This window comes from Branchiostoma floridae, chromosome 17, assembly GCF_000003815.2.
Source record: "Branchiostoma floridae strain S238N-H82 chromosome 17, Bfl_VNyyK, whole genome shotgun sequence".
Lineage (NCBI taxonomy): Eukaryota > Metazoa > Chordata > Leptocardii > Amphioxiformes > Branchiostomatidae > Branchiostoma > Branchiostoma floridae.
In genome coordinates this window covers 16,128,447-16,148,692 of record NC_049995.1, presented here as the reverse complement: position 1 = coordinate 16,148,692, position 20,246 = coordinate 16,128,447, and the positions used below count along the sequence as shown (strand labels likewise).

General features: G+C 40.4%; 2 protein-coding genes and 1 non-coding gene across 3 annotated transcripts; 1 reads left to right on the top strand and 2 right to left on the bottom strand.

The window, feature by feature from the left end:
• Positions 1-822: 822 nt before the first annotated feature.
• Positions 823-6,154, bottom strand: LOC118404138 (3-oxoacyl-[acyl-carrier-protein] reductase FabG-like). Its single transcript, XM_035803135.1, has 9 exons — positions 6,055-6,154; positions 5,373-5,512; positions 4,499-4,591; positions 3,930-4,068; positions 3,115-3,155; positions 2,245-2,314; positions 1,876-1,912; positions 1,477-1,540; positions 823-997 (listed from the first exon to the last, which is right to left on the bottom strand). The coding sequence occupies exons 1-9, from the start codon at positions 6,089-6,091 to the stop codon at positions 839-841; spliced, it is 780 nt and encodes a 259-aa protein (XP_035659028.1). The 5' UTR covers positions 6,092-6,154; the 3' UTR covers positions 823-838.
• Positions 6,155-6,854: 700 nt separating this feature from the next.
• Positions 6,855-6,926, bottom strand: Trnaw-cca. Its single transcript has one exon. It is a non-coding gene; the product is annotated as a tRNA-Trp (tRNA).
• A 721-nt stretch (positions 6,927-7,647) lies between these two features.
• Positions 7,648-18,202, top strand: LOC118404133 (26S proteasome regulatory subunit 6A-B). The gene is made up of 10 exons (XM_035803131.1): positions 7,648-7,760; positions 9,124-9,204; positions 10,297-10,422; positions 11,432-11,602; positions 12,793-12,930; positions 13,496-13,639; positions 15,286-15,531; positions 16,375-16,520; positions 17,388-17,469; positions 17,907-18,202. Exons 1-10 carry the CDS (start codon positions 7,713-7,715, stop codon positions 18,015-18,017), a joined length of 1,293 nt encoding a protein of 430 aa, XP_035659024.1. The 5' UTR covers positions 7,648-7,712; the 3' UTR covers positions 18,018-18,202.
• The last annotated feature ends 2,044 nt before the right edge of the window (positions 18,203-20,246 follow it).

The following is a 20,246-nucleotide window of genomic DNA, read 5'->3' as shown; positions in this document are numbered from 1 at the left end:
CAAATGGGAACCTAGTCACATACAGCACACAATAGTTATTATGTGTGGTACATGTACTATCGCAAACTGGGGCATTTTTCAGTTCAGTTCAGTTCAGTTCAGTTTTATTTTTTATTTTTTTTTATTTTAGGGACGGTCGTGTATGTTTCATACAAAATACAGCGATCTTGTTACGGAAAAGGCTCTGTCTTGGATCCTTATTGGTCAGTTCTGTCACAGACTACTCTGCAAGCAGAGGTTTGGCTCCCATCATTAACGTTTTTAGGCATTTTTGTCCAGATTTTTATGTATTGTACTGTTTTTTCACGCCTGCCAGCGGACATGAAGAAAAAGGGATGAAAAATGACAACAAAACATGTCAAAAACCAGCTCAACCTCTGCCTGGAGAGTATTCACAGCCTGCTTAAAAATACTACAACATCAAAGTTGTATGACGACATAAGACAAACGTTCCAATGTTGTATGTTGATGCAGGCACATAGTGTGCCTTCCACCATCATTGAGAAAAACAGGATGAAAGAGCCTACAAAGTTGACAAAAAAATTTCTTAACCAGCCAGAGCTGAACCTCTGCTTGGAGAGTAATCACAGACTGCTTGACAATGCTCCATGTGACGAATGTGACTAGGTTCTACCAGACTCCAGGTCGCTGGAAAACCGTAGAAATGGAACAAATAGAGGAGTAAGCTGGTCAGAGGAGTATAGCCGGCTAGCGCAGGTCGCGTACTGTAACTAGCCGGCTATAGTTCTCTGGCCGGCTTACTCCTCTATTTGTTCCATTTCTACAGCTTCCAGCGACCCGGAGTCTGGCAGAAACTAAACTGTGACCCTGGCACAAGTTAGCGTGGACACATGGCATGCCTTCCACCATCCACAGGGATCTGAGCTCCCGTGATGAAGGACGCGTCCGATGAGGCCAGGAAGGCGATGGTCTTTGCCACTTCTGATGTTTCCCCGGCTCTACCGAGGGCGTGGGTTGACTTGGAATGTTCCAGAAACTAGGGAGGAAAAAAGATCCATTAAAAACAAACAGGAAAATACCATAAAAAACATATCCTCCTTGTCAAAAAGCTTTAGCTCTAGTAAGATAAATGATAGTACAATGGCCTCCTTTGGTCAGTATTGACCATGATAAAATCCTAATTGATATCAGCCCTTCAGTATCGGCTAGGGCTAAACAGTCCTATACAAGAATAACAGTCTCTGCCACATAGGGCACATCTGTAAGCTGACTCAGGTCTGTTGCAAAGCTCTTTTCTCAAGATCTGCTTTTTTCTGCTATGTGCATCATTCTGGTTTCTCCTGATTTTAGCTGCCTGGGCAGTGTGCATCTCCAGCTGGATCTGTCATCTGCAAGGTCCTCCCAGAGTCAATCTCAAGAATCTTCATACCCCTCTTGCAGATGTATATACAGATACACGATAAAACAATATGATACACAAAACACAGTGATGCTTAAACTTGAACTATTTCTAACCTTGGCGTACTCCTCTTCATTCATACCTCCCCGTTTGTGTAGCTCAGTCACCACCACTCCAGGGCTGCAGGGAATATAAGTAATATTACAAACAATTAAATCATATGATTAGACAAACAAGCTGCTAGACACACAATCCTTAGTAATTTAATATATAGACCAATTACATTACAATTAGCAGTGAGTCAATGATAGTACAGATGTTAGAATGTAAACTTAGCAGTTCAAGCAACGAGAAAGTGGCTGCATGCCTGTAAAATTTTTGCATTTCTGTTCTTCTTTTGCATCTTTTACGTTTTGACAGGTGACGGGCTATGGAACTCTCCTTATTCTGAGATTTCCGTAGTAATTAGCTATCTTTTAAAATTTAAGTTTAACAATAGTATAATATACACTTACTTGACTGAGTTGACCCTGATTTGCTTGGAAGCTAGTTCTGAAAAATTAAATGTAGGTTTTCAATCTTCTGATATTGTCCTTTTAGATTAATTCATTCAATTTAATAATAGTTATGAATAAAACAAGCTTACGTGTTTTTGCAATAAGACAAGTGTCATAGGAAGTGAACAAATTGTGTCATTAAAACTTTTTTAATGTTGCAAACTTTGGGTTATTAGATATAGTTGTGTTTGACTTCAAAGTAAAACCAAAGCTTAGAAATGCAGAACATATTTCATCATGATATTTACTAGAATGGACACAAAAATTTGTAAGATGTTAAAAAAAAAAAGTAAAAGTAAGTATCATAAGCTGTAAGTATTTGGTAACCAAGTGCAACACATCTCGTGAACTGGTCGATCGCTGCTTTGCTCATACAGTAAGCCAGGACTCCTGGGAACTGTAATAGATGAAACAAATTATCAAAAAATCCACAACCCAAAGTCCAAAGGGATAAAAAAAACAAAGTGTGGTCAGCCTTGTCAAAACAAGGCGGCAGGTGGCGATTTTAGCCGCCTACTTACATTTTTCCAGCTGCAGCAATTTGTTTTGATAAACCTCTGGCAGTTTTCTGATAGTTGGCCCCCGGTTAGGGGTCATAGCGGGGAACCTATGCCAAATTTTTTTGAAATTCAGGATTTTTCTGTCAATTCGAAAGATAAATTTTATTGTTTAAAGATAACAATAAAAGTTACCCAAAATAAACCCCCAAACCATATTCAGGGGTCTAAATTTAAAAATTTAAAAACACCCCCCTCCCGTACCTACCCCTCGCTCGCCACTGCGTGGCTCGCCGCAAGCCGCTACGCGCCTTGCCTGCTGCTTTCATATATTAGCCCCCTACTCTAAAAGTTTGTGACAAGGCTGGTGGTATGCTACAAACTTTATGGCAATTTTATCCTGACAGATTTTGTCTTACTATACTGTAACCTACTCTAAACCTTAGGCCACTGATATTGTTGCTGAAACATATCTAAAGGCCCTTTAAATTAGCTTCACTCAAAAATCGCCTTATCCAATTTTACTGTACCACATCTCTACCATTGTTTGGTATGATAATCATAAGGATCTGGCCCAATCTCAACGATTTGCACCTGATTTTGCAACATTTAATTCTCTTCTTATTGCACTTTGTAACAACAACTTTGCCTCCTCCTAGAAAATAAAAAGGAGACAAGAAAAATATTATGAACATCTTACCGCTCGCATGCCAGTTACACTGGACACATTCACAATGGCACCTGGGATAAAGAAATCAAGTCATTGCAGTTATACAGACATCTTCTCAACATCCAATACCATGCCTACATACAGTGGACAACAACGTAACCCAAGCCACCTTTGTAAACCTTGTTTTATCTATTGAGTCAATTGAAGCTCAATTTTTCTGCCTTGGGAAGAACAATTGTTGCCACAGTGAGCATACGTCAGTGCCCTAAGAAGTGGTCAATGGCCTTGCACTGAGCAAAATCGTTAAAAAAAATGAAACAACACTACTCTTATGGCCACAAAGGCTATGGGACTTGCCTTTTAACCTTTGGCTTTTAGCTTGTATAAATATATGATGACATCCCTGATGTCCACGTTCAAGGTTCAAGGTTCAAATATATGTAATGATAACTAATATATGATATGATGTCTCATAACATTACAGGGGTCGAAATATTACCTGCATATGCAGGTTAGTGCAGGTAAAATTGGATCTGTGCAGGTATTTCTGATGTCTACCTGCACCTAACCTGAACTGGTCCATGTACATAAATGTCCTATAATGTAGGTGTATATGGATTTTTATTAGTATCAACAGCATTGACTGTTACCACTTATAAAGTATAAATTAAAGGAAAAATAGCAATAGTTTTTGAAGTTTCAGTATGATCCATACTTCCTAAATTCAGAGTGGTGCAGGTAAAAAATTTGTCTGGTACAGGTAAAATTTGTCTGATACAGGTAATTTTCAATGTTACCTGCACCAGTACAGGTATGCAGGAAAAAGTATTCGAGTCCTGCCTTACCTTTGGTGACTGTAAGATGGGGCACACACAACTGAGTCAGAGCCACCACACAGCGAGCGTTGATGTCCATCATACGATCATACTCCGACATGTCTGTTGTCTCTATGGTTCCTTTTAGGATAACGCCTGCACTATTCACCTAGTACATATAATAAGTAATTAAGTACAAAAGAAAACAGCTTTAAGCAAGCAACATTTATCAAGTATAGGAAACCAAAAGTGTTTATTACCAACAATTTTGTGTTACTTTTGTTATGGATACCACAATGGCTTTCTGTTCTTCCATCTTGGGACAGAAATTTGTTTCTTGGAACGGACAAAAAATTACACCCACTCGTTCCAAAATAGCTGAACTTCATGACACAAAACAGGCGAAAATGTTTTTTTTTTTTTGTAATCTTAGAATTACAGATTTAAAAACAAAAATCAAACACATTGTGGCTCCCAAACAATGAGTGCGAAAGAAAAAAGAAAAGAAAATTATATATAATTTATGTAAAGCTGGAGACAGCTCTGGTATAAACTGAGAACAAAGAGTAAAGAGTAATAACTCATTAAGAAGTCATTACCAGAACATCTATCCTGCCAAACTTCTGCACAGTTTGCTCCACCAGGTTTTTCTGCACTTGTTCATCACAGATGTCTCCTGTTACAATAAGGATCTGAAGAAAAAAATGAACTTTGATGAGAAAAAGTAAAATAGTCTTTGATGTACACTTTATAAGTACTACTACATGATTGCCCAAGTTGGCCTTAAAACACAATTCCTCAAAAGGTTTTAGGAATGTCAGAGCTTGAAATACTTTTTCTGCATACCTGCACTGGTGCAGGTAACATTTACTGTAACATTTAAAATTACCTGCACCAGACAAATTTTACCTGCACCACTCTCACCTGAATTTAGGAAGTATGGATCATACTAAAATTGTTCAGGAATCATTGCTATTTTTTCTTTTATACTTTATAGGTGGTAACAGTCAATGCAGCTAATAACAATCCACATGCACATACATCATAGGACATTTATGTATAAAACCCAGTACATGGACCAGTGCAGGTTAGCAAAAATACCTGCACAGCTCCAATTTTACCTGCATTAACCTGCATATGCAGGTAGTATTTCGAGCCCCGCATGTGAAACAAATGACATAAAAATATCATCAACATTTTCACCATTACCAAGGATTTGAGAAGTTCCTTGGTAGAAAATGAGAAGTAAGAAAATTTAGTCAAACACACATGCTATACTAGATTTATTATACTTTTACATGCATATCTTATCTTTGTATCCTGTACTTTGGGCAGTTGGGCAAAATTGTACAATAGTCTTTTCAGAAAAACTCAAAATATTAGCATTGCAAACAAACAAACTGTATTAATGATATTTCCGCATGTTACAAGCAACCCCATGATACCAAAACAAACAAACAAACAAACAAACACCTTGTCTTGCGGAGCTCCTGCCTCCACACAGGCCGTTGCTGTGGCCTGCAGGTTTTCCTGGTTCCTCCCAGTCAGAGCCAGGTGCGCTCCCAGCTGGGCAAATTCCACAGCTGTCCCCTTCCCGATTCCTGAGCTCGCACCTGTAGGGGCGGGAACACAAGAATCCCTTGAAATAGCCAGTTCAGTGAAATGGTTAGGGCATTTAGCCAAGAACCCAGAGGTCCTAGCTTCGAATCCCGACATGCTGCTGATTTTGTGCTCTTGGATTCCGATTTGAGGTACTTTACGTAACTTTTCAATTCCAGAACTCGCACCTGTTATGGTGGAAAAAGGAAGTTGCTTGACAGGATGATTCTCTAAATAACAGAATTTTTTTACAGGATCATAGAAAAAGACAAGTGCAAGGAGGGAGAGAGAAGGGAGAGAGACCAAGGTTTTTTAACCTCCCTGGAAAAACAAACATGGAGAGAAAACACAATGACACTTTTGTCAGAATTTTGATAATACCAACAGAAAATGCTTGCACAATCCTTAAGAATTACATTTTTTACTTTCTTTAACTTACTTTCTTTTACTTTCTTTAACTCTGCTAATTCTACTGCCACGGTATGCCACGCCCTCCCTCCCCACGTCGAAACCACACACACAATCAAACGCTTCGCTTTTACTTCTACACAAATACCTGTGATTATGGCAACTTTTCCCGTCAAATCAGGCATCTTTAGGCAGAAGGCACGCCGGAAATCAGCCAGGAAATGTCTTTTATTCACAATCTAACGCGAGTCTTCTTGCTTGGACCTGAAGTTTGGACCTTTGAACTTTCAGTGAACTTTGAAGGTGGACGGACAGCATCAAAACACAAACAAAGATGTTGATGATATGGTTTGAAAGGAAAAAATATATAACGGTACACAACAAAATCTCTCTCTTGTTTTATTTTCAATTATATACAGAGCAGAATGTGATAATAAACAGACTATGTTGTTAATTTGGAGCTACTTAGTGATTTCTGAAGATCTATTTGATGCGTTTACCTGCGGTTTTTCTTACAGAGTTCACCGGGGTCAATGACCTGTAGTCCGCTGCCCCGACAGCAAGACTTGTACGTTGCATTTGTGATTTTTGGAGTATTATGAAAATAATGAAATGCTGTCGCCTTCAAAGTGCGCCAGCAACAAAGGGAACATTGTGAAAAATTATTAGTGAATGTATTACATTGTTCATTTCGCAAGAAAAAAATACTATTAAAATGTAGGCGGAGGTTCAATATCAAGTTGTACTTTCACACGTTGGAAATCAAATAGATTTTATTTTTCAGCCCATGATAAAAACGATGTGACACCAGAGCGTGATTCAACATACAACGTTTTGATCTGAAAAAAAAATGCCCAATGTAAATGGTGGTTCAATATCAAGTTGTCTTTCGCTTGTTGTAATTCAGTTTGTCTTGTCCCCATTGTAAAAGGACTGACAAAAACGATGTGACCCCGACGTGATTCGAACACGCAACCTTCTGATCTGGAGTCAGACGCGCTACCGTTGCGCCACGGAGTCCCAGTGACGTCAGGGCGGCGTTAAGCGCGCCTAGTTGCGGATGTTCCGCTCCCAGCCATATATGGATCGATAATTTGGTCTATAAATTAGTATAATTCTAAACCATTCGGCTAGGGGCTGAGCTGGCATTATTTCTGGTGCCGTAGGGACACGTAACGTTATGTGTTTCTGCAAGGGAGCTAAATCTCGAAAAAGAAACATTAGAAAGGAAACTATTGAAACATAAAAATCGGCCGATTATATTGCAATTTCAAGCTAGAGAAAATACAGTAACGTTATATCAATATCTAAAAATAAAATTGATGTGGTCTTACTTCACCAGAAATTGGGATACGTCGATAGCTCGGAAAGAATACATTTGAAAGTGTTTGTTTCTTTCAATGAATGAGTCAATGCCATTTCCTCGGTCGATCATGTTTTTACAAACATTATATGGGCCATTATACGGCGTGCGAAAAATCATTTCATTTTAACGTTAACGTTATAGCACAAGAAACCACTCTTTGAAAATGCTGGGTTTGTTGGATGGAGGGAGAAAAATAAAACGCGACGCGCATTGCGTTTGCCTTACGCAATTCTACTCGCTACCGTTCGATAGGGAAAGCATTATGAATCACCTGCTTCCGGCAACACCTGCAAACCTTTCAACATGCACGTTCCATCTAAATCGCTAGAGAACGCTCGTGCGTGGTCAACAAAATTTTTTGATGCAGTTTGAATAGAAATCGCCAGACGGCGCTCGTGCACTGTGCAAGTGATTTGATCACGTGATTTCAAACAAGCAAGATGGCGGCTTCTTCGTTGGATGACAAGGCGATCTGGGACGACGGAGATGTGAGAAAAACTGCTTTATTCTGCCATAACTGCCTCTAAATACTTCATCATATCGTTTTTTATAGTATGAGCAAGAATAGCAGGGAAAAGGTTGGGATAAACAGTGAGAAATAATGAAGAAATCGTCGGTCAAAGTTACCGATTTTGGCACACTCGTGGTCATCACCCATTCAGAAAACCTGAAAGGTCCATAAAAAAAGTTATAACGTTTTCGTCCGTTAGAAGTCTTTGCTGTCGAAACGTCTATTCTTGTAAATATTTCTATTGCTGCATTTCTATTTATCTGATTTTTCAATTATCAAATCATTAAGTACAAAATTAAGACCGTATTATGTGACATGGGAACCATGAACATGCATGTTTTTGTTGTTAGAACCATGGGGGAGGGGGGCACTTTTGTCCTAAAGAAGGGAAATTTGTAAAAGCAAAAATATATTTATAGGCTGAATACTTCGGTAGTCTTTTGTTTTTAGTGTCCGTATTTTATGTATACACAATTTGTGTACTTCTTAATCTTAGAGTTAGACAAAGTATACAATAACATTTTTTTCACATGTCTTGCCAACAAAGAAGTTTTCAATTTACACAATGTTGAAATATTGCATTTGGTTTACGTTACTACAAAAACAAATATTTTGTCATTATTGTAAAATTTTCATGGACAGACTAAGGGAACAAAATATGACGATTAATATGTGCATGTACTGTGTAGTTGTGTATTTATATATGTGTGGCATTGCTTGGTGTAAATAAGGTAGGGTCTCAAGGATGGAACCTTAAATGGAGTGTCCCATGTTGGAGGAGAGCCACACCTCGAGCACATAAAACTTAAGTTAAAAGAACCCACCACAGTAATTGAAAAGAGTCAGGGTCTCTCCCGGTGTGAATGAATCAATGATCAAAACTTACTCAGTTACTGTCTGGGAACCGTGGACCCAATGTCTGGAACAACCTACCACCAGACACACGTACGGCTCCAAATCTGACCAGCTTTAAGAGACTCTTGAAGTAAAAGTAATTGACCAAAACGAACGGACACGGACTATGAACACTGAGCCATCTGCACCACTATATGTTTTGTACCATGTTTGTGTAGTGATATAGGTTGATGAATCTAATCGTACTCAATGTAATCTGTATCTGTATTATATTTTATATGACCTTTACCTCCCTCATGACCTCAATGAAAAGCGGCCTGCTGGCCGATTTGAGCTTCTCATGAATAAACAAAGGTTCAAACAAATCACACAAACAAACCTTGTGTACTATGACATAATCATCATGATGATCATGGGCAACAAATGAAAAACAGGACAAAAAGACTTTATTTGTACTGACCTGTAATTCTTCTCTCTCCCCCTAGGAGGCGCTTGGAGAAGAAGTGATGCGGATGTCCACAGATGAGATCATCAGCAGAACTCGGCTGCTGGATAATGAGATAAAGGTACAGAAATGCTTTTGTTTTTAACTCACAGCTAAAACTGCCATGCAAGAAACTGTCCAGGCAGGTAGAAAGAGGGGTAAGCAATAGAAAAGATGGGAGGGTAATAACAAATTTAGATTATACTAGAAAGGTAATATTTGCAAGCAAATACAGAATGTTACCTTCACATGTTGTAGTCTAACACTGGCAACTGTTTTGTTCATTCTTATTTGAACACATTTCTAAATGTAGTGACCCGAGCCCCTCTAGATCTGACATTTGCTACATTATGTAACTGAACACCACATGGTGCCTGCTGCTTTACCAGTTACCATGGTGACAGCCATCTGGTCCAGGTCGTTGACCTTATTTGTGCGGAAAAGAAGAAGAAACAAAGCAAAAACAATATGTTCCCTTCTGTAAAGGTAACAATAAGAAATAAACCAAGATAAATAAGCCCAAAACTTAAACTGGTATTCTTGAAAGAAAGTGTTCTTAGGTTTTTCTAGGAAAAAAATTGCGGGGGGAGCATAGGGAGGGAGCACAGAAACCAAATGTTGGAGATGGTGTGGACGGGAGTTTCCCTGTTCCATGGTGTGGAGTTTTGTAGAATTGAAAGTTAAAGCTTCAGAGGATCTGCTCCCCAGGGTAAGAGGTCACTAGCCTGGAATCCAGCCGTATCGTGCTTTGGTCGCTTTCCTCACGTACGCTTCCTGCCAATACGACTGGCCTTCGTTAGCATTCGAACGATCGGCATTTGAATATTCGCAGAGTTTATCTGCGAGATTTCTGGCTGGCTGTTAGCTCCAAGCCCCTTTCGCGGGAAGGCTTACCATTGAAATCGAACACACAAAATCATGTTTACAGTTTGTAATAAAAGGGAACACTACTTCTATCTTTCCCGCGAACTTTTCTTCATTAGTGACGTAAGGGCCGATCGTTCCAATTGTAACGAAGGCCAGACGTGTTGGCAGGAAGCAGAGCGACCAGAGCACAACACGGCTGGATTCCAGGCTAAGAGGTCACTACAGTAGTCAGGGCATGGAGTTGCATCTCCACTTTAGAAAAAAATTGTAATTAGTAACGTCTTACTCCGTTTTTTTCTGTGCACAGATTATGAAGAGCGAGACAATGCGGATCTCCCACGAGCTCCAGGCGCAGAGGGAGAAAATCAAGGAGAACACAGAGAAGATCAAGGTCAACAAGACACTGCCTTACCTGGTGTCCAACGTTATAGAGGTACGTGCCTGAAAACAAGGATCTGAACAAAATATGCTACCTGTGCTATAGACTGATCCCAGTGCTCAACCCATCTCTGTCAAAACCAAGACAGTCTCCAGGACCTGTCCCTCCATCCTGGAATGAAAGTTTGCTTGTTAGGACATTTACACACTATTGCTGTCACACAACCATCTTCATGGCTACCTTGTCCCCCCAACGACCTGGAGGTCAAGGGACTAGGTAGGTAGGTAGGCTGTCACATGAATTAAATCAGTCCTACTACATCAGACAGGCTTTTAGCCAGACATGCGTCATCTGGACACACTTTTCTTAGAATAACAAGAAATTTGATGCCTCTGGACGCCCTGTATTGGGGAGAAAATCATCTGACAAGCATGAAATTCTGATTGACCAGGGATGCTACCAGGTCATCTGTGGTCACAGTCTTCTACTGTGACATCTGTAACAGTATTTTTGCCTCTTGGGATACCTTAGAATGCACTATTTTTGCTTAAAACCATCAAAAACTCTGCACCATAGAAGCTGGATGCCCCCAGATCCTCCTACAATAGTCACTTACCGCGACTCACCAATAAGTTTGGACTCCCTATTATAAAATCCTAGCTAAAAGCCTGACATCAGAGTGTGCGGTCTAACGGGTGAACCCGCTGGACAGAGCCGCGTGGAAGCGCGTTGTGAATACTACTGTAGCTGACCGATGCCTACCCCTGGTGTCAGGGATCCCAGCAGCAGTATACTAGTAATCAAAATATACTGGATACTAGGACATAAGAGTTTTCTTTTACACAACCAGTTTATTTCACCTGCTGACTTATGTCCTATGATCTACGAACCTGATGAAATTATTTTCGGAAATATACTGGATACTACTGCTTCATGGTTGTTAAAAAATAACATTTGCGCAGTTGAGATCCTTTCACATAGTCCGCTTTTAAAGCATCGTTGATAAAATTTATTTCAATGATTTGAGATCTTATGATGTGTTTTTCTGTAATCTGGATCGTAGATCCTGGATGTGGATCCCCAGGATCAAGCCGAAGAAGACGGAGCCAACGTGGATCTGGACTCCACCCGGAAGGGGAAGGCAGCGGTCATCAAAACCTCCACCAGACAAACCTACTTCCTGCCAGTCATTGGGCTGGTGGACGTGGAACAGCTCAACCCTGCTGACCTGGTGGTAAGGGAGCAGTTTTAGGGTTAAAAAGCAAGAGATTGTTAGGGCTCAAATGTAATTTTTTGGAATAAAGACTTGAATCTTTAAAGCAGAAGTAATTAACAGACATAATGTGATATGTTTCTGAAGCTTTGGGGAAATGTGAGTTTTGTCTAGATCTGTGTGTGCGTGTTTTCTTATGTTCAAATGCCAGGCACAACGGGGACACTGATAGGACGTTAGGTCAAAGGCCTCGAAATAAGTTATCACAGGTAATCTCACTTCCTAACAGTCATCAGGCTGGTGGACGTGGAACAGCTGAACCCTGCCGACCTGGTGGTAAGGGAGCAGTTTTAGGGTTAAACATAAAGACTGTCTAACTAGCCCGTATCTAAATCTAAAGTCTACCTATTACTAGTAGATCAAGGGCAGACTTATGTTAAGCAGGGTTGGACAAGTCCACTAGCTATAGCCCTATTGTCTAGGGCAAGTGCAAGTGCTGATCAAGCAAGTGCATGACCTATACCAGACTTGCCAAGTAAGTAAGATTTTTCCATTGAGTGAGATTTGATATGGTGGCTTTTATTTTATGTTTGAAATTCTGTAAGTCTCTGATGTTCACAATGTCCTGTGGGAGGCAGTTCCACAACTTAACTAGTACTGTGGCAGGGAGAAAGGTTCTTTTGTAACAGGAGGAGGATGACCTAACACTTAGTAACAGGTTCTATAGCTTCACTGTATTGGGATTTAGATAGATAAGTGGTTTACTTGTCCACCTTAAAACTGAACGTCTTTCTTCTTGCTCACAGGAGGATCAATAGATTTTTAAGGATCAAATGTAATATTTTGGAATAATGACTCAAATCTTGAAAGCAGAACTATCGTAATCTGATATTTCTGAACTTGAAGCTTTGGGGTAGTTTTGGTGTCTGTTTGCTTGTCTTTGACAACTGGGAATTAAACTCACAACCTACGGACAGAGAGGCAAGCACTTGACCATTGCACTGGTGACACCATTAAAATAAATAAAGAATATTTTTATGGTGTCACCAGTGCAATTTTTAAGGATCAAAATTTTTAAGGATCAAAATAAAAATAAAATCTATTGATCCTCCTGTGAGCAAGAAGAAAGACGTTCAGTTGGACTGCATGGCAAAAACTTTGCCATTGAACTGGTAAAACCATAAAACTAAACAAAGCCTTTTCCTTTGCAGGGGGTGAACAAAGACTCGTACCTGATCCTGGAGAAGCTTCCCGTGGAGTACGATTCCCGCGTGAAGGCGATGGAAGTGGACGAGAGACCGACGGAGCAGTACAGCGACATCGGCGGGCTGGACAAACAGATACAGGAGGTAGGGGGCACTAATAACACATGCTGTTTGTTTAATAAGAAAAATGAACTGTTCTCTAGAACTAATGTTAGCCTGGGTACCATCTGGCCAGTACTAGCAGTTCGCTCCGACTTTTATTATACACTATATACACTCCCTTCTCTGCTATTCCGTCGGAGAACCTTGACATCGATCTGTAATGTATGAAATCGTCCAAATTTTCTTTAATGAGAAAAATTAACTGTTCTCTAGTACTGATGTCACACATGCAAAAATAAACATCATCACATTGTCTACAGCACTCAGGTGGGATAGCTACAAATTTCTTTAGGGAGCACACCCCAGTTCGACAAAAACTTACTGAAGTTAGGACCCTACTCTTTTGGAGTGCAGTACGCATATACAATACTTGAAATGACCATTTTGTAGCTTGTTCTGAAAGCAGATTTAGATTTTTAGCCTAAAGTTAAGCCTAAAGATTTTCCAGAATCAAACATTCAGTAAGAGGTTTTCTCTGTACCTTAACAAGAAATATCTTAAATTCTTTGTCGGTTTCTTGATGTCTGTGGTTATTTTCTCCCCCCAGCTTGTAGAGGCAGTGGTTTTACCAATGACACATAAGGACAAGTTTGAGAACCTGGGAATCCAGCCTCCGAAGGGTGTTCTACTGTACGGACCTCCCGGTACGGGCAAGACTCTCCTGGCCAGGGCCTGCGCAGCACAGACTAAGGTAAGCACAACTCTATATCTGTATCTATATAGTGTAGTATAGGGTATAGCCCCTAAACTAACCTCCGAAGGTTGTCCTACTGTACGGACCTCCCGGTACGGGCAAGACTCTACTGGCCAGGGCCTGCGCTGCACAAACAAAGGTAAATACAACTCTATATCTATATCTATATAGTGTAGTATAGGGTATAGCCCCTAATCCCGCCCACGAAGGGTGTTCTACTGTACGGACCTCCCGGTACGGGCAAGACTCTACTGGCCAGGGCATGCGCTGCACAGACTAAGGTAAATACAACTCTGTATCTGTATCTATATAGCCTCCTATAGGGTATAGCCCCTTAACTAGCCTCCGAAGGGTGTCCTACTGTACGGGCCTCCCGGGACGGGTAAGACTCTACTGGCCAGGGCCTGCGCTGCACAGACTAAGGTAAATACAACTCTGTATCTGTATCTATATCTGTATCTATATAGCTGGTATAACCGAAGGGTGTCCTACTGTACGGACCTCCCGGGACAGGCAAGACTCTCCTGGCCAGGGCCTGCGCCGCACAGACTAAGGTAAAGACAACACTATGGGACAGGTATAGTAATTAGTTACAGATTTAGGTTTATGTCCAGACCTGTACCTGTGCCTGAACAACTTGAAACAGTAAACTGTGGTTTTCATTGAGGACAGAGAATAAACAGAAAATGAGTGTTCTGAGATTCTCATGCGTTCTCTGAAGCCTGAATAACAAAGATGGTGCTGTTTTCATTTTTTTCCGTGCTAAATTTTGCTCTTTCTGGTAAGGTAAACACAACTCTGTATCTGTATCTATATAGTATAACCGCCTATGGGACATATTTACATCGGAAAAAGGACAAGTTTCAGGATTGTCAGCAGGATTTTGTTCACAGCGTAGGGGGCATCTTAGCATGGCCAAGCCATGTGGTAAGCATGTGGATGGAGGTATTGATTATATTGATAATGTAAACCGCTACCGCAAAAAAATACAATGTGTATTATTGCACAACTGAGTGCAGACGACATGCCAAACTACATACGAATGTGACAAGTGCAACATTGAGATACAGATGCGAACACTCATCACATCTACCAAAAACAATACTCTGTCGTCGGAGGTTACCATCCTGTAACGGAGATATGAATAAATGTGCATACGTAAAGAGAAATCGTCAACTACTAATTATAACTCAGGATAACTTGATAACGGTTTTAGCTACTTCCAGTCGTTCCCCCTGTACTTTGCTATTTAGATATGCGATGTCGCCTGTGGAAGTTCCAACATTGTTTGTATATAGCCTTTCCTTCAGATGACCTCTGATCTCCGAACTTGTGAACAAACTATTTTTGTGATATGATGCAATTATGACTTGAATTGTATATTGTAAATCAGATTGTAGACTGATTTTAGATTAACATGTTAGATATGTTGTTAGTTCTTGATTATGCCATTGTTGTGTAGCGTTATGATTTGTATTGTATATGTATGTAATGTGGTCACGATATCAGCATGCTGCCTATGTGTCCACATTGTATTGCCCTTGTTGCAATTTGAATAAATAAATAGATAAATAACTTGATATGTTAGAAACCAACCAATCTCATGTAACTATTTACAAAGATCGTTCTGCTGTATATTCCAGTCGACTTTCCTAAAGCTGGCGGGGCCGCAGCTTGTACAGATGTTCATCGGAGACGGCGCTAAGATGGTCCGAGATGCCTTTGCGCTCGCCAAGGAGAAAAGGCCCGCCATTATCTTCATCGACGAACTGGACGCGATCGGAACGAAGCGGTTCGACAGCGAGAAGGCGGGAGACCGCGAGGTCCAGCGGACGATGTTGGAACTCCTGAACCAGATGGACGGCTTCAGCTCGACCATGGACATCAAGGTTCGTTCATTCTTTGTTGTTAGTCTCCAAGCAGACCCTACGGTGCCTTAGAGATAGTATCAAAGCTGGCCAAGGAGTATAGCGGCACCGTTTGACTCCCTTTGGCCGGCTATAGTCCTTGGCCAGCTTTGATACTATCTTATGGCACCGTAGAGTCTGCTTGGAGACTACTTTCTCGAGTAGTAGAGTTTGTTTTTCTCTAGAAGAAATTGCTAGAAGAAGCACTGTAATGTAATGGAGTGACCAAATGGGGGGATGGGGTTGGAGTGTGGGGTTTTGAAGGTGGGGGATGGACGGGTTCAGCTCGACCATGGACATCAAGGTTTGTTCCTTCTTTCTTGTGTATAACTCATATAGGGCTGGAAATGCTGAATGCAAATCAGGGCTGTCTCCAGCTTGAATTTTTTTCCGTCCCACTCATTGTTTTGAAGCCCATGTTGTTGATTTTCCTGGTTAGATAAGTCATTTTAGTCTTATGAAAGTACATGTTCAACAGTTTCATGTCATTTTGGGACGGATCGATGGGGTAAAATTATTTTCTTCCCAACAAGCAAATTGCCATTCCAGGATGGAAGGACGGGTCCTAGATATACACTTTTATTCTCGTAAATGAATTTTGTTATTTGTACCATGTTATTGCACTGACCACTCTCTGAATTGGAACAAGCTTGATGAGATATTTTTACACCTGGTTGGAGTGAGGGAAATTGTGTAAAGTGCCTTCCCTCGAACAGGCATCAAACCTGTGACCATTCCATCATGCCAGCCTAGCCACTCAGACATTTGAAGGCCACAATGAGTGTGTAAAGTGAAGTAAAACTTTTCCCCATGTTGCACATCCAGGTGATCGCAGCCACCAACAGAGTGGACATCCTGGACCCTGCACTGCTCCGTTCCGGCCGGCTGGACCGTAAGATCGAGTTCCCCATGCCAAACGAGGAGGCGCGGGCGCGCATCATGCAGATCCACTCACGCAAGATGAATGTCAGGTAAGACTTCTTCTTCTGTGAGTAGTAGAGAGAGAGAGAGAAGGGGGGAGTGAGAGAGACAGGGAGGGAGAAAGAAAAGCAGATCCACTACCGGAACATGAACGTGAGGTAAGACTAGTTCTTATGTGATAGTTCAGAGAGAGACAGAGATAGAGGGAGAGAGAGAGAAGGAGTGAGAGAAAAAAGGAAAAGAGTAAAGCAGATCCACTTCCGTAAGATGAATGTCAAGTAAGATTCCTTCTTCTGTGAGTAGTAGAGAGAGAGAGAAGGAAGGAGTGAGAGAGAAAGGAAGGGAGAAAGAAAAGCAGATCCCACTTCTGGAACATGAACGTCAGGTAAGACTAGTTCTTATGTGAATAGTTCAGAGAGAGACAGAGATAGAGGGAGAGAGAGAGAGAGAGAGAGGAGGGAGAAGGAGTGAGAGAAAAAGGAAAAGAGAAAAACAGATCCACTCCCGTAAGATGAACGTCAGGTGAGACATCTTCTGTGAATAGTTCAGAGAGCAAGACAGAGGGAGAGAGAGAAAGAAGGAGTGATAGAGTGATAGAGAAAGGAAAAGAGAAAAACAGATCAACTCCCGCAAGATGAACGTCAGGTGAGACAGTGAGAAAGAAAAGGAAGGGAGAGAGAGAGGGGGAGAAACAGATCCACTATCATAAGATGAATGTCAGGTAAAGTTTGTACCTTTTAAAGAGAAAAGAAAAAAGGAAAGTGCTGTCATTCCAGTTAAACTCACTGAAGAGCTATTCGTCCACTGGTCGTGACGGAAGACAGACTCAATGTACAGTATTTAGTTCATCTACGAACTGCGATGCTTTCTAGTATACTTTTCAAAGTGGTTGAATTGCAATATTTTTTTTTTTTCAGTCCCGATGTAAACTTTGAGGAGCTGGCTCGCTGTACAGATGACTTCAATGGGGCACAACTCAAGGCTGTGTGTGTGGAAGCTGTGAGTTGGTTTTTCTATTAAATTCTATGATACTTTTTTTTTTTACTTTCTGACCCTCCCACTGTCACCCCAGCAAGGCCAGGACAGTGCTCATGCATTCAAAGATTAACAGGATAGAAAAGGATGACCTTCTGTTTCCTTTTTTGAGATATGTGTAGCGGTCCCAGCATTTCCATGGATTCAGAATTGATGTCATCTTCCGTCTAATTTATCTATATATTTCATTTTCATTCTTTGTTAAGTATACAATTCTGTATGCCACTGCTTTACTTTGTTTGCAATTTGACTTCTGGTATGATCTTGCTGTAAAGTTACAATATGTTACATATGTACTACAGTACTTGTTTCACAAAATCCCCTTTCCACTACTACAGCAAAATTAATTACAAGTCCCTATGAACATAAATAAATTTACAGAATGTTATTTTTCCTTCCAGGGAATGATTGCCCTCCGGAGAGGTGCCACAGAACTGGTCCATGAAGACTACATGGATGGAATACTGGAGGTGCAAGCCAAGAAAAAAGCCAACCTCAACTATTACGCCTAGAAACAGAAATATTCTATGTATCTTTACAGTACACAAAGTTCCAGTTTCAGTTTTTGTTGTGAAGTTGGAATTTTGTGATCCAAGAGAAATAAGCTATGTGGGAATACTAGTAAGCTCTTTCACACTTGCGAGTACGCATGTGCAGCGACAGGAATTATGGGTAATATGTCAAAGGTGAAGGGCCCTGAGACATAGACAAAACACGTCCCCATATTGTTATGCAAATCCAGACAATGGTCAGGGGCTTTGAACTTTGACATATTACCCACAATTCCTGTCACTGCACATGCATACTCTGTAAAGTGAAAATCACCTTTTTTTTTTCACAGCCAAAACATGTGAATTAACAGTGGCATTTTAGTAGACTAGTAGATGCAAGAAAAATGCCCCTGTTATAGATTACATTCATAAAGTCGTATTCTACTACATTTTCAACCAAGGCAGTGTACTGTGATCTTTGATGTAGAGATATTTGGAAGACCATTTGTAAGAGAAAGGGATAGAGGATATGATTTTTTTCACTAGATATCCAACATCTTAAAAACACAGTTTACATGTACAGGAAAAACTGGGTCTGCTACAAATATTTAAACAATTCTTATATCGCAAGGGAAAACTAAATTTGCTGACTAGAGTCCAATGCTGTACATAAAGTAAGTAAGTAGAGAGGCTGGAAAACTTAAGTCTGGGTTGTGAGGTCTTCAAAACACAAGCATTTGTTACTATGAAATGTTGATTCTACGTACAGAACTGTCAGTAAAGAATGGAAATTTTCCTGATACGGAAAAATTTGTCATACATTGTCTTTGTTATCTTTAGTGTAGTAAAGTACTGTAAATGCAGAAATGTTCGCGGTGGATTAATGTTCGCGGTTTTCGCGGTGACCACTTCATCGCGAACTTAAATCCACCGCGAACATTTTTCTATAATGGCATTAGATTGCAGTCTATGGTGTTACCGCGAACTTAAATCCACCGCAAAAATTCCTTTTTCCCGCTACCGCGAAATTAAATCCCCGTGAACTTAAATGCATTTACAGTATATACGTGTATAGATTGATAGATAGAAAGATAGACACAGACACAAACACATACCTAAACACACACATACATACATACACACATACACACACACACACACACACATACATACATAAACACACACACACACATATGCCCTTAGTTTAGGATTCTGCGATGATCATATGATGAATATGACCATGCCTTTCTTGTAAAAAAAGAAACATGCAACAACTGAAAAGCAAGGCCCAATGGTTAAAGAGAGAACATAACATAAGGTATATACAAAACTGTGAATTCTTAGATTAAGTGTGGAACCCATACTTAAGATTTAAAACAGTTGTCTCAAAAAATGGGTTAAAAGTTCAGAAATCCATCCAGGACTCTTTGGAAAACAATGTCTGAAGTGTGCATGTGAATGGTTCGTTAATTTTCAGCCATGACAACTTGATTGAAACCCATACTTAAGATTTAAAACAGTGGTCTCAAAAATCGGGTGATTATTCAGAAATCCAAGGCTCTGAAAAACAATGTTTGACGTGTGTGTGTGTGATTAATTTATCAATTGTCAGTCTTGACAACTTGATTCTCTTCTTTCGTCGGGCCCAAAATCGATTAAGCAATTATCTTACAGTTGCCGCCACTCGGGAAGGGGAGGGGGTCATTAACCCCAGCCAGCGAGAGATTGTGTAAGCACAGGCTACTATTTGTTCAAGTTTCTTCATGTTCGCAGGTGGGCATGTAGAAAACAGGACAAAATGCAGACCCAAACTTCTGCTTAGAGAGTAATTTTTATCCTAGCACCGACTTTACTTGACGTTTGGTTTTGAGTGACATTTTGTGAACAACAGCATCTGTGCAATCTTGTCCAGAAGGATTCGCGGGGCAAAATGCAAACTCAAACTTCTGCTTGGAGAGTAATTTTTATCCTAGCACCGACTTTACTTGACGCTTGGTTTTGAGCGACATTTTGTGAACAATAGTATCTGTGCAGTCTTGTCCAAAAGGATACGGGACGAAATGCAAACCCAAAACTCTGCATGGAGAGTATTTTTTTTAATCGTTACACCGACTTAATGTATGAGAAAACCAAGGCTGATGACTATTGGGGTCTCCAAACACTACATGTTGCAGTTATGTATGGACTCTAAGTTTTTGTCTTAAAGTTTGGTTTTGAATGACATTTTGTGAACAATAAGATCTGTGCAAT